Genomic DNA, 12,537 nt, shown 5'->3' on the forward strand with positions numbered 1-12,537 from the left:
ATACTGAAAGCCCATGTTTGTACAAGAAAAGTTTAGTTTTCCTGTAAGCAGCCATAAATGCTGTAGCTAGTAAAATGTGCACAGAAGGCTCAAGAGATATTCTTCATTGACTATTTTTATCAATTGATCAAAGTTGTGTCCACAATGTTGGGCGGCACGGTGGTACAGTGGTTAGCACTGCTGTCTTTTAGTGGCAGGAACCCAAGTTCGATTCTGACCTTGGGTCACTGTCTATGTGGAGTCTGCACGTTCTCCCCATGTCTGCGTGGGTTTCCTCTGGATGCTCCGGGTTCCTCCCACAGTCCAAAGATGTGCAGGTTATGTGGATTGGCCATGCTAAATTGTCCCTTTGTGTCTAGGGATATGTAGGTTAGGTGTGGTTGTGGGGTGGAGGAGTTGGCCTAGATAGGGTGTTCTTTCGTTGGGTTGGTGCAGATTCAAGGGGCCGAATGGCCTCCTGCACTGTCGCGATTCTATGGTGTGAATATTATTAGTATCGGAGGCAATGGTCGAAAACCTCTGTCCTCGGTCACGGCTGGGATTTCCCCGGTGCCACTGAAAGTGAATGAAGTTTTGACTGCAGCACCAAATTCTCCGCCCTCGCTTGTAACGGGTCCGGCCATGGACAAGAGCAGTGAATCCCACCCATTGTGTACAGTGCAGACATAATTTAGCACGAGCAAAGGAAAAATTTAGGAGAATGATACCAACACAATCTTTTGCCATTCCTAGTGCTTAGCGACAATTTAAAAGCCTTTAAAAATTACTTTCCGATTTTCTCTATTACAGTGGTGCACGTCACTGGGAGACCAAAAGAACGGGAAGGCAAACAATCAGATACGTTACCCTCATTTGAATGCATACATGCCACGTGCATAGGAATGAAAGACAGGTTCAGCTTTCTCAGGCATGTCAGTGGAAGTCAACCAACACGCCATGAAGGGCTGAATTTCCATCCAACATTAGTTTCTCCACCGTCAAACATTTTATACAACAGTGCCTGTTAACACCCGGCATAAATCAGATTAACCAGATCTTGGGCTGCGGTAACTACCAGTGACAACTGGTGGATGAATTCTGCTGGCCATCGAGCAGGTCTCATATCAGCAGTGAAATCAAATCTCTGCTGAGAGCGCTCAAATTATTTCCGTAATAAACACGGCAAGGCTATTAGTGTCAGTTCTAAAAGGTAGTGTCTGTAACAGCTGAACTTAATAAAATGAGAACGGCAAGAGCAAGCTATCAAAAAGACAGAGGCTCCCAGTTTTGGCATAATTTTAAAGTCTTTCCCACTCTCAAAATTTGCTCCACATTTGAGGAATTGGAGGCAATCAAGGTGGAATGTTAGTTTCTCTCATTTTGTATGTTCTATTACCGTAAGATGCAACTCAAAAACAAGACCTCATTACAAATGGAGTTGCCAAGAAACAGCGATGAAACAATTATCGCTCGCCCGATCGGGCCAGAGGTGCCCTGCGTGGGTGCTGGGTAGTGGCGCGGGGGGGGCCGGGGACCCTCCCATAGTGCGTCCGAGCTGGGGGCTGGGGGGAGAAAGAGGTTGGGGCGCTTCGGGGGGCCTTGGATATCGGGATTCCAAATGGAGAGTTCCCCAGTGTACAGAACAGAGCTACGTGCCGCCTTGGGTTGCACATTTCCCCATTCAGGCCCCTTATACAACGTGAGTCGCGGTGAACAGGCATGTGTTTCTCTGCACTCTCTATGGAACTTTGTTCCAATTTGGGAGAATCGCGCCCGATATTTATTGCAAAGCATTTATATTTACAATATACATCAGATCCCAGTTGGGTCTGCTATGTAGGTTCCATACCTGGCCAATATCCTCGGGTTTCCTGCCCTTTTCAAGGGGGAGCTCGTGCTCGGCAAGATTCATGGGGTGACAGATTGCTCCAATCCCTGGGTCTCGTGTGGATTATAGCAAAACCATCAAGCTTGAAACTGGTAACTACATCATGCTGGGATGCAGTCAGGAAGCAAGCTGAACAGAAACTACAGGGGGTCTAACAGCATCGTCGAAGAAATAGAGTTGTTGACCAGGAATTAGCGGCCCCATTGATCGTGGGTGCAAATCCCGTAAAGGCCACTAATGTAAATGTAAATAATCTTGATTGTCACAAGTAGGCTTACATTCACACTGCAATGAAGTTACTGTGAAAAGCCCCCAGTCGCCACACTCTGGCGCCTGTTCGGGTACACTGAGGGAGAATTCAGAATTCTCAGCTGGTACGGGAATTGAACCTGCGCTGCTGGCCTTGTTCTGCATCACAAACCAGCTGTCTAGCCCACTGAGCTAAACCAGCCCTACCCCTTTTCTCGGCGGCCACCGAACCTCAGGAAAGGGAAAGAAAGAGAGACATGGTCTGTTGTTTATGTCGGAGATCGGGTGCCCTTTAAAAACAGCACCCTGATCTTGGGATTCCTGACCTTGTCGCCACCTTTAGAGCCCGCCCCTCCAGCTCACGGTGTCAATCTCGCTCAGTATGAGCTAAAACGTTTTTGCGAAGATTCTGCCCAAATGTTTCAGGTCGATGACCTTTCATCAGACTTGCTGAGTGGTTCATGGGGGATGTTGGAATGGGAAATCACAGGGTTCAGCCTAGCAGGCAGTCTAGATCCGGTATGTAGCTGTGAAGGGTGTTTGCTCCTGGATCCAGCACTCGACAATGAGATTCATGGCCTTCCTATAATATTTGAAGTGCCAACTCTCGTCCTTGGAGCAGTTTGGTCAGTTAAAGTTAGAAGTGGACAGGTTGGACGTGGGTTTGGGTCGGAATTCTAGTTTTTAAAACTTCAACATCCTTCCCTTACCCAAGCCAAGTCGGCACGTTTTACTTTGGTTAAAATTTCCCCTATAGGGCAGCACGATATCACAGTGGTTAGCACTGTTGCTTCACAGCGCCAGGGTCCCGGGTTCGATTCCCGGCTCGGGTCACTGTCTGTGCAGAGTCTGCACGTTCTCCCCGTGTCTGCGTGGGTTTCCTCCGGGTGCTCCGGTTTCCCCCCACACGTCCCGAAAGACGTGTTTGCTGGGTGAATTGGACATTCTGAATTCTCCCTCTGTGTACCCGAACAGGCGTCGGAGTGTGGCGACTCGGGGCTTTTTACAGTTACTTCACTGCAGTGTTAATGTAAGCCTACATGTGACAATAAAGATTATTAAGATAGTCTCCAGCAAGCTGCTGAATAATAAGCAGTTACAGAAGTTGAATCAACTATTTCCCCTCCTTATAGCCTGGAGCTACTGGTCAGTTTACGGACCCCCGCTGTTATCCCCGCTCAAAGTAGCTAACTAAATAAACCTGGGAGCATCCTGCAGTCTTCCTAGTCACCCAGTGTTACACCAAGTGCTTAATTTAACAACATTATATTATTCAAGGTCAACTTTCAAAGATATTTTATCACTCTTTTTTAAAAAAAAACAGAAATTTTACAGGCCGCAACAGTATCTTGGACACGAGAGAAATATTAAATGGACGAACTGACCTGCGCTGATCTTCACCCTGATCGAATGCTGCCACCGTGAGACATTCATCCATGTGACCATGAAAGAGGCGCAGCACGTGCCCACCAGTTAGGAATCCTATAAAGTTGATGGGATATCCAAATAACTCCCAAGAAACATACCAGACTGCCATTTCAACATATCCACAAATATATATTTTTTGCACTCCATAAAATCGGGTTCAGGGGGAATTGGATAGCAAGCAGAAAAGAAAATGTTTAGCGAGAGGGTGTGGAACTAACCGAGTTGTTTTTGCAGACATCAGCGTGGACAATGACTGTTTCAGTGCTGTCACCATTCTGTGCTTCCACAGGCTGAGGACATGCTAAAGGCCGGATCAATATTTTGTAGTTCAAAGTTTTCAAGCTCATGCCTCAGACGCTTTCCGCCTCAGGCGTTCTGTAAGACCTTAAGACGTAGGAGCAGCAGTAAGCCATTCGGCCCATCGTGTTTGCTCCACCATTTAATGAGATCATGACTGATCTGGTGCGATAATCCTCAACTCCACTTTCCCGCCTTACCCCCATAATCCTCGATTCCCTTACTGATTAAAAATCTACCTCAGCCTTGAACATACTTAACAAGCCAGCCACTACAGCTCTCTGCAATGAAGAATTCCACAGATTCTGAGAGAAGAAATTCTTCCTCATCTCTGTCTGTAATGGGCGACACCCTCACTCTGAGATTCTGCCTTCTGGTCCTAGACTCTCCCACAAGGGGAAACAACCTCGCAGCATCCACCCTGTCAAACCCCCCGAGAATCCGACATGCCTCAATTAGGTCGCCACTCATTCTTCTAAACTCCAATGAGCACAGGCTTAACCTCCTCAACCTCTCTTCACAGGAAAATTCCTCCGATCCGGGATCAACCTAGTGAACTTTCTCTGGACTGCCGCCAATGCCAGTATATCTTTCCTTAGATAAGGGGTCCAAAACTGTTCACAAATGTGTGGTCTAACTAAAGCCTTGTATAATTTTAACAAGACTTCCCTATTTTTATACTCTATTCCCTTTGAAATAAAGGGTAAAATCCATCTGCCTACCCAACAATGTGCTTAACTAGGGGCAGCACAGTGGGTAGCACTGTTGCTTCACAGCTCCAGGGTCCCAGGTGCGAATTCCCGGCTTGGGTCACTGACTGCTCGGAATCTGCATGTTCTCCCAGTGTCTGCGTGGGTTTCCTCCGGGTGCTCCAGTTTCCTCCCTCAAGTCCCAAAAGACGCGTTGTTAGGTGAATTGGACATTCTGAATTCTCCCTCAGTGTACCCGAACAGGCGCCGGAATGTGGCGACTAGGGGCTTTTCACAGTAACTTCATTGCAGCGTTAATGTAAGCCGACTTGTGACAATAAAGATTATTAAATTATTATTAACTTGCATGCTAGCTTTTTGTGATTTATGCACGAGGACCCCTAAAATCTCTGTGCTGCAGTTTTCGGCCGTCTTTCACCATTTAAATAATATTCAGCTGCTTTATTCTTCCGACCAAAGTGCACAACTTTACATTTTCCTGGACTACATGCCATCTGCCAAATGCTTTCCCGTTCACTTAGAACATAGAACATAGAACAGTACAGCACAGAACAGGCCCTTCGGCCCTCGATGTTGTGCCGAGCAATGATCACCCTATTCAAACCCATGTATCCACCCTATACCCGTAACCCAACAACTCCCCCCCCCAACCTTACTATTAGGACACTACGGGCAATTTAGCATGGCCAATCCACCTAACCTGCACATCTTTGGACTGTGGGAGGAAACCGGAGCACCCGGAGGAAACACACGCATACACGGGGAGGACGTGCAGACTCCACACAGACAGTGACCCAGCCGGGAATCGAACCTGGGACCCTGGAGCAGTGAAGCATTTATGCTAACCACCATGCTACCGTGCTGCCACTTAACCTGTCTATATCCGCCTGTAGACTCTTTGGGTGGAATGTTCCCAAAAGTGGCAAAGTATCAGTTTTGGCACAAAGAATGGAGAGATTCCCACCAGCGCAATCCAGACCATAATTTCTAGGCATTTAGAAAAACACATTTTTCCCACGTGTAAAACGCGCTGGGGCGCAAAGCGCCTGGTTTGTCTGTCCTGAAAACCACCTGAGCGCTCTGATCAAGGGAGAGCTGCATTTAAACGGCTGCATGGCACTTGCTCTCATTCCAGCTAGGAGGATGACAGCGAGGAAGCCTGCTCCCGACTCACGAGGGGGCCCTCACCCGCATGCGATGGAGGACTGACAGGTAAAAATCTATCCTCAGACTGACAATAGAACTTCCAGCAGGAAAACAAATGCCACCTGGGAGAGGATCCCAGCATTGCGCAAGCAGCCTGCACCAGAGGACTGGGGTGCAATGCCACAAGATGATGAGCGAATTACTCTGTTCCGCCAGGGCGAGTTCTCCATCTTGCTGTCACCCTTCCATCATTTATGCTGCCACTTCGCAGGGCCCCAGCACCCGACCTCCCACAGGGTTCTTCACACCCCCAGGTACTCTTCAGATAACCTCCCTGCCTACACGTAATGCCCACCCACAATTGCCCATGGCTGTTTAGCTCACTGGGCTAATCGCTGACTTTGAAAGCAGACCAAGGCAAGCCAGCAGCACGGTTCAATTCCCGTAACAGCCTCCCCGAACAGGCGCCGGAATGTGGCGACTAGGGGCTTTTCACAGTAACTTCATTTGAAGCCTACTCGTGACAATAAGCGATTTTCATTTTTCATTTCATTATCATCAACATCAGACCAGCTCACATCCCCATTTGTGCTCCTGCAGGATAAGCTTGCCCAAAACCGCCACGAGTGAGAGATGATGGACGATGGGATGCCAGCGCTCAAGATCCTGACTCCTTTTGAGGAGCGCGTCATGGAACTCACCGGGGAGGAGCAGGAGCGGGCCTTAGAGCGAGGTGGCCTGCGAGGGGAAGAGTGAGGAGCCACCGCATGTGGATGTAGTGAGAGTCTGTGGAACTGTAGGGGAACAACGTGGGCATGGGTGAAGTTAGGCACCAGTAGTTGCGGGACACTGCCACTTGTACATTTTTTTAATTCTTGCTAAATTACATGTTATTGTTGCTCGCCACATTAACCATCCTCCCATTAGCATGGCACCTCTCCTCATAGGGGCACAGTTGTGCTCATTGGCCCATCATGTCCGCCAGCCTGTTAGGCGCTCTCAATGCGAATGTTTTATTCAGTGATAGGACTCGGGCATGATTCAGGTGAAGCCTAGACCCTTGCCCCTAATTCTTCTCCCCCCCCCCCGTGGTGAAAAAGGGTCAAAGGAATGAAGCGCGGAACTTCACTCAGACATGAGCTGCGGAGGAGTCAGACACAAGCAGTAGCTGAGGAGCATCACTGACCATTCCTCGCTGCAAGTTGCCCACACCGCCCTGAAATAAGTGGACAGCAGGACTCCACAGCCCCGATCATCGGAATTCATCTGGTCACCAGGTTCTGGTCACCAGGTTCTGGTCACCAGGTTCTGGTCACCAGGTTCTGGTCACCAGGTTCTGGTCACCAGGTTCTGGTCACCAGGTTCTGGTCACCAGGTTCTGGTCACCAGGTTCTGGTCACCAGGTTCTGGTCACCAGGTTCTGGTCACCAGGTTCTGGTCACCAGGTTCTGGTCACCAGGTTCTGGTCACCAGGTTCTGGTCACCAGGTTCTGGTCACCAGGTTCTGGTCACCAGGTTCTGGTCACCAGGTTCTGGTCACCAGGTTCTGGTCACCAGGTTGCTGCCCCCACTTTGAAAAATCCGACCCATTGAGTTGATTTTCCTCCTCTCAATAGGCAAGAGCTGGGCAGTAGCAAAATCTAAATGGTAACACAGCACTTACAGCCCATTCCCATTGACATTGGGGTCTCCAGCAATTTAGCTAGGGCCTTGGAATGGGCAGTTCAATCACACAGCAAAAACAATCGTGAGGCGAATTAGCTAATTCGATTTGGGGCCCTACAACATCGTATGGAGCCAAATACAATTTTCAACTCCCAACAGGTAGTACAAACGTGGTTCTTTGATATTACATTTTATAGACTGATATCCGTAGTCTTGGATTCAGAAAATGCAAGTAGTAAAGAAGGACACAAATGCACAGCACTTAAAATTTTCTTTCATAGTTCGGACAGCAAATCCAATTTGCCCCATTTTTCAGAATCACCTCAAAGAAAAACTGTTTTCTGATGATCCCATAGGCGACACTGAAGATCAGAATTCTTAAAATAACCTGCTTTTTAAGCTGAGCGATCTTGAGAAATGTGCCACATGTCCTTCGTCTCAAAATGATCGCTGTTCCTCTTCTGCAAGTTCATCAGTATTCTTTCAAAAGTAGGTTAATCAAAACTGGGCAGAGTTGCAAACATGACTATACCATTCTCATCATGGCCACGATCTTTTCACAGGAACTTCATTGCAGTGTTAATGTACGCCCATATGTGGCAATAAAGATTATTATTATAATTATCATCATCATTGGTCTACGCAAGATTAAAATGTCGGTTTTGGTTACAATTGACCACCTTGAGACATTTCTTGTTTCCTAGTTGCTGATTATGGTTTTGCCAATGCCTTGTGGGCAGCACGGTAGCACAGTCGTTTCACAGCTCCAGGGTCCCGGGTTCGATTCCCGGCTTGGGTCACTGTCTGGGCGGAGTCTGCACGTTCTCCCCGTGTCTGCGTGGGTTTCCTCTGGGTGCTCCGGTTTCCTCCCACAGTCCAAGTATGTGCAGGTTAGGTGGGTTGTCCATGTTAAATTGCCCTTAAGTTAGGTGAGGTTATTGGTTTACGGGGATAGCGTGGACGTGAGGGCTTAAGTATGGCGCTCTTTCCAAGAGCCGGTGCAGACCCGATGGGCCAAATGGCCTCCTTCTGCACTGTAAATTCTATGATTCTATTATACTTTCAGTACATTTTGAGGAATCAAGCTCAAATTCTTTCAACATTTATAAAAGATATTTCAAAATAGACACTTGCTTTGAGCTTACATCACATTTATTCAGCGTAAATCTATTTATCATTAGTGAATTGGCTGAACTGTTTCGACCCCTTTCTCCAGCATCAATCGGAGGACTGCTCGTTATGGAGCAAATGTCATAAATGTTCCTCTTATTTAGGAATAGTATGAACAGGTGTTTGGGAATGTGATTAAACAAAGCGTTCATACGCTTTGAGTAATAATCCTGAAGCACGGTCATGATTCCTATTATAACCTCAATGTGGGTGGATTTAAACTACATAATTACAGCACTGCCAATTAATTCAGCAGCTGCTCAATCCCTAGATTAGCCAACATTTTCATCAAAGACTCCATTTTCCTCCACTGACGGTGAACTATTCGCTCCAAGTAACACTGGTAAGTCATTATAACTAGCTCCATTCGACCATCTCGCTGTCTTGTGATATTTGCCTCAAAAACATTATGGGCTGGATTCTCCGCCGCCAACCATTGGCAACTGGGTTCCCCGTTCCGGCAGAGAATCGAGCGTTGGCTAAAAGCAGGATTGGCGCCTCATTCTGATGCTCTGGTCATTAGTAACGGGCTGGAAACCTGATTCGCCACTGCCTCATGATGGTCCAAGCATCTCAGCCGGGATTCACGTGGGTGTGGATTGCTGCAGGCATTTCCAAGCGTGGCCCTGACGGGGTGTGCTCCACGGTGGGTCAAGGAAGTAAGCGTGTAACGTAGGTGCCCCCCCCCCCAAAGTCCATTGGAGGGTTCCCCTCTCCCCCCACAATGCAAATTATGCACCCATAGTACCCCCACACAGAGCTCTATGCCTGGAAGCTGAAGAGCACACCAGGTGGGGGAGAACGGAGAATCCTGCCCTACACATAACCCAAGAGTTTCCAGACTAATAATTAGGTCATTAAAGTCACAAACAAATCTCGAGCCGGTTTGAAAAACAGTTCACATTGACACAGCATCCAAGATAAAATATCTTCCCAATTGCAAATGTCCATCAAAATGCCCTTGAGTTCTATTGCAACCAATTAAACCTTGCTGGCTTAGTAACCACACAGTTCCAATTAGGGTCCATTGAATTAAAACATTAATCTTATGGCGTGTAAAGTTAACAACTTAGTGCAGTAACTGGTCACATGGTACATTTCATTACTGACCTTCAGCTAGCTCGCAGCCTGAGCAGATTGGGTTCATATTCCAAAGTGTCTGCATGAAGGAGGCATCCACTTGTAAATCTCCGCTGGCGTAAGACAAATGCTGAGAGAAAAGAAGAATGGATACTTAAAGGAATCAGCAGCAGCAAGTTTTCGATGGTTCGCACCATGCTAGGAACACATAATAGATTTTCTGTGCTCCATGGTCCAATTTACTTTCACAATGTTATAAATGTTGGAGCTGGCTTTACCACAAAGACAATTGCTTCACAATCGACTGAACACCGTGGGAACTTTAGCACAAAAACAGCAAGTTTTAATCTAGCTAACATTAACAGAGTTTAATTTTCTGATGGATTTCTATGGCAAGCAAATCAAAAAATCCCCACAAGTAACTCAAGCAGAGGTACTAATTAAACTATTTTGGAGGTTTGTTAAGAATAACTGGAGGGGCCCATTCATCTCAAACCCTGATGAGATCATGGCTGACCTGTATTCTTCATCCATCTGGCTTGGTTCCATACACTTTTACACCCATGGCTAATAAAAATATACAGATCTTAGATTTAAAATGATTCATTAATGTAGTATCTATAATGATGGCAAGTTCCACACTCTATCATCCTCTACATGAAAAAGTCTCTCCTAACTTCTCTCCTAAATGGTCCAACTCTGGTAAAGATATGTCCCTTTGTCCTAGTCTCCTACATCAGTTGAGGGGAAACGTTTCTCTGTATCAATTACTTTCAAAATACTAAAAGCATCAAACAAATTACCCTTCAATCTTCTTATTCCTGGGAATACCAGCCTAACTTACTTGTCTTAAAACGAGTAATCAGGAAGGCAAATGTGACAAGTAGAAAAGTAGGGAGTTCTTGCTACAACTATACAGGATATTGACGACACCGATGGCTGGATTTTAATTTCCTGGTCCCAATCTCACCACCATGATGTAATGTGGGTTGGGAACCCGAAAAAGTGGAGGTGGAATCCCAATGCAGATTTGGGATTAAGAGGCCGTCTCTGGGAGCCCCACCCAATTAAGGATGGCAAATAATGAAATGAAAATCGCTTATTGTCACGAGTAGGCTTCAATGAAGTTACTGTGAAAAGCCCCTAGTCGCCACATTCCGGCGCCTGTTCGGGGAGGCTGGTACGGGAATCGAACCATGCTGCTGGCCTGCTTGGTCTGCTTTAAAAGCCAGTGATTTAGCCGAGTGAGCTAAACCAGCCCCTAAGATGTGTAGACAGGAGAACTGACCAGGGCCGATGAAGATAGGAGAATGGGAGGGCGTCTCAAGGTGGAGGCACCCTTTGAAGAATGAAACAAAAAGGGTGACCACCCCCCAGATACCAGGCCATCATTGCGGCGCCGCAGCTGCGACCCTTTGGCGATCGTGGCTACAGGGGAGCGGAATTAGGAGGCCTTTCTGCGCTAACCCCATCACCGCTGCTGGCCTTCCCCCTCCATTCATCAGCTTTCATGGCATCCCACACGCCATCTGGAAAATTCCAGACGGTGTCTCACGTATGCCGTCAACAGGCCCCCTCCAGCAGGTGGGTAACTATCACTCAACCCCACACCAAAGCAGCCTCCATGCAAATACACCGGAGGTGGGAAATTCTGGCCAATGGCATGAAAAGTCCCAGCACAACAGCCTCAGGTCCTGTCTTCTCAGCTCAATGAGACTTCAGCCCCTGGGGTAGTGTGCGCAGTTTTGGCTTCCTCACTTAAGCAGTGATGTACTTACTTTAATCAGGAGGCTCAAGGAACTTTAGTCAGGAGACTCCAGGATAGAATAAGCAGCGATGGGCCTATACTCATTGGAATTTAGAAGGAAAACAGGTGATCTAACGGAAACATATACCATTCTGAGGAGACTTGACTCGGTCGATGCCAAGTGGATGTTTCCCCTCGTAGGGGAATCTAGAACCGGGGGTGGGGGGGGGGGGGGGGGGGGGGGCACTGTTTCAGAATAAGTGATCTCCCATTTAAGACAAAATAAGGAGGAATTCCTTTGAGATTTTCTCAAGAATATTTTGAATTCTCTACCCCAGAGACCTGTAGGTGGAGGCTGAGGGCGGGATTCTCCAGCCACACCCACCCGGCGACTGGAAATTCTCGCCCGAGGTCAACGGACCTTTACAGGGTCCGTGTCCCGCCCGTGGCGATGTTACGCCGGGTGGGCCGGAAGAATCCAGCCCCGAGTCATTGAATGTATTAGGACTCTTGAACAATGGGGAAGTGAAGTGAAGAGTTACAGTGAGACGCGGAGTTACAGTGAGACGCAGACAGGAAAGTAGATCTGAGGACAAGGTCAAAGCAACCATGATCTTACGAATGATTGGGGGAAGGCTCCAGTTAGGATTTAAGGATAATCTCCCCTCACACATTAGCCCCTGGAGCCTTGGCAGCAATCATGGAAACCCTACAGTGCAGGAGGAGGCCATTCGGTCCATCGTGTCTGCACCGAGCCTCTGAAAGAGCACCCCACCCAGGTCCACTGTCCCATCCACTCCGCCCTATCCCCTTATCCCTCAACGGAACCTGCACATCCCTGGACACTAAAGGGCAATTTAGCATTGCCAATCCATTCTGGTGAATCGGCCTTGCATTTTCTTCCAAGGCCAATGATCCTTTCTAATGTTGGTGCCCAGGACTGCACAGAATAATCCAAACGTGGTCTGACTGGGACTCAGGACAGCTTCCTCCCCTTTATATTCCAGCCTTCGATTTCCAAAGGCTAATATTCCACGTGTCTCTTTGATTACTTTTTTGTACCTAATGGGTGCACTATATGGATGTTACAATAAATTTAGTCACGCTGGGCAGCACGATGGCGCAGTGGGTTAGCCCTGCTGCCTCACGGCGCCGAGGTCCCAGGTTCGATACCGGCT

General features: G+C 47.7%; 1 protein-coding gene across 1 annotated transcript in view; it reads right to left on the reverse strand.

Annotated features, from left to right (window-relative positions):
• Nucleotides 1–12,537, reverse strand: part of LOC119957898 (ryanodine receptor 1-like) — a 463,450-nt gene that overhangs the window by 367,114 nt on the left and 83,799 nt on the right. Inside the window, exons 8-9 of the mRNA XM_038786087.1 lie at nt 9,643–9,742; nt 3,502–3,598 (exon numbers count right to left, since the gene is read on the reverse strand). Of these exons, the coding sequence (XP_038642015.1) occupies nt 3,502–3,598; nt 9,643–9,742 (197 nt within the window). The remainder of the gene's footprint in view (nt 1–3,501; nt 3,599–9,642; nt 9,743–12,537) is intronic.

Source organism: Scyliorhinus canicula, chromosome 27 (assembly GCF_902713615.1).
Source record: "Scyliorhinus canicula chromosome 27, sScyCan1.1, whole genome shotgun sequence".
NCBI classification, from domain to species: Eukaryota; Metazoa; Chordata; class Chondrichthyes; order Carcharhiniformes; family Scyliorhinidae; genus Scyliorhinus; species Scyliorhinus canicula.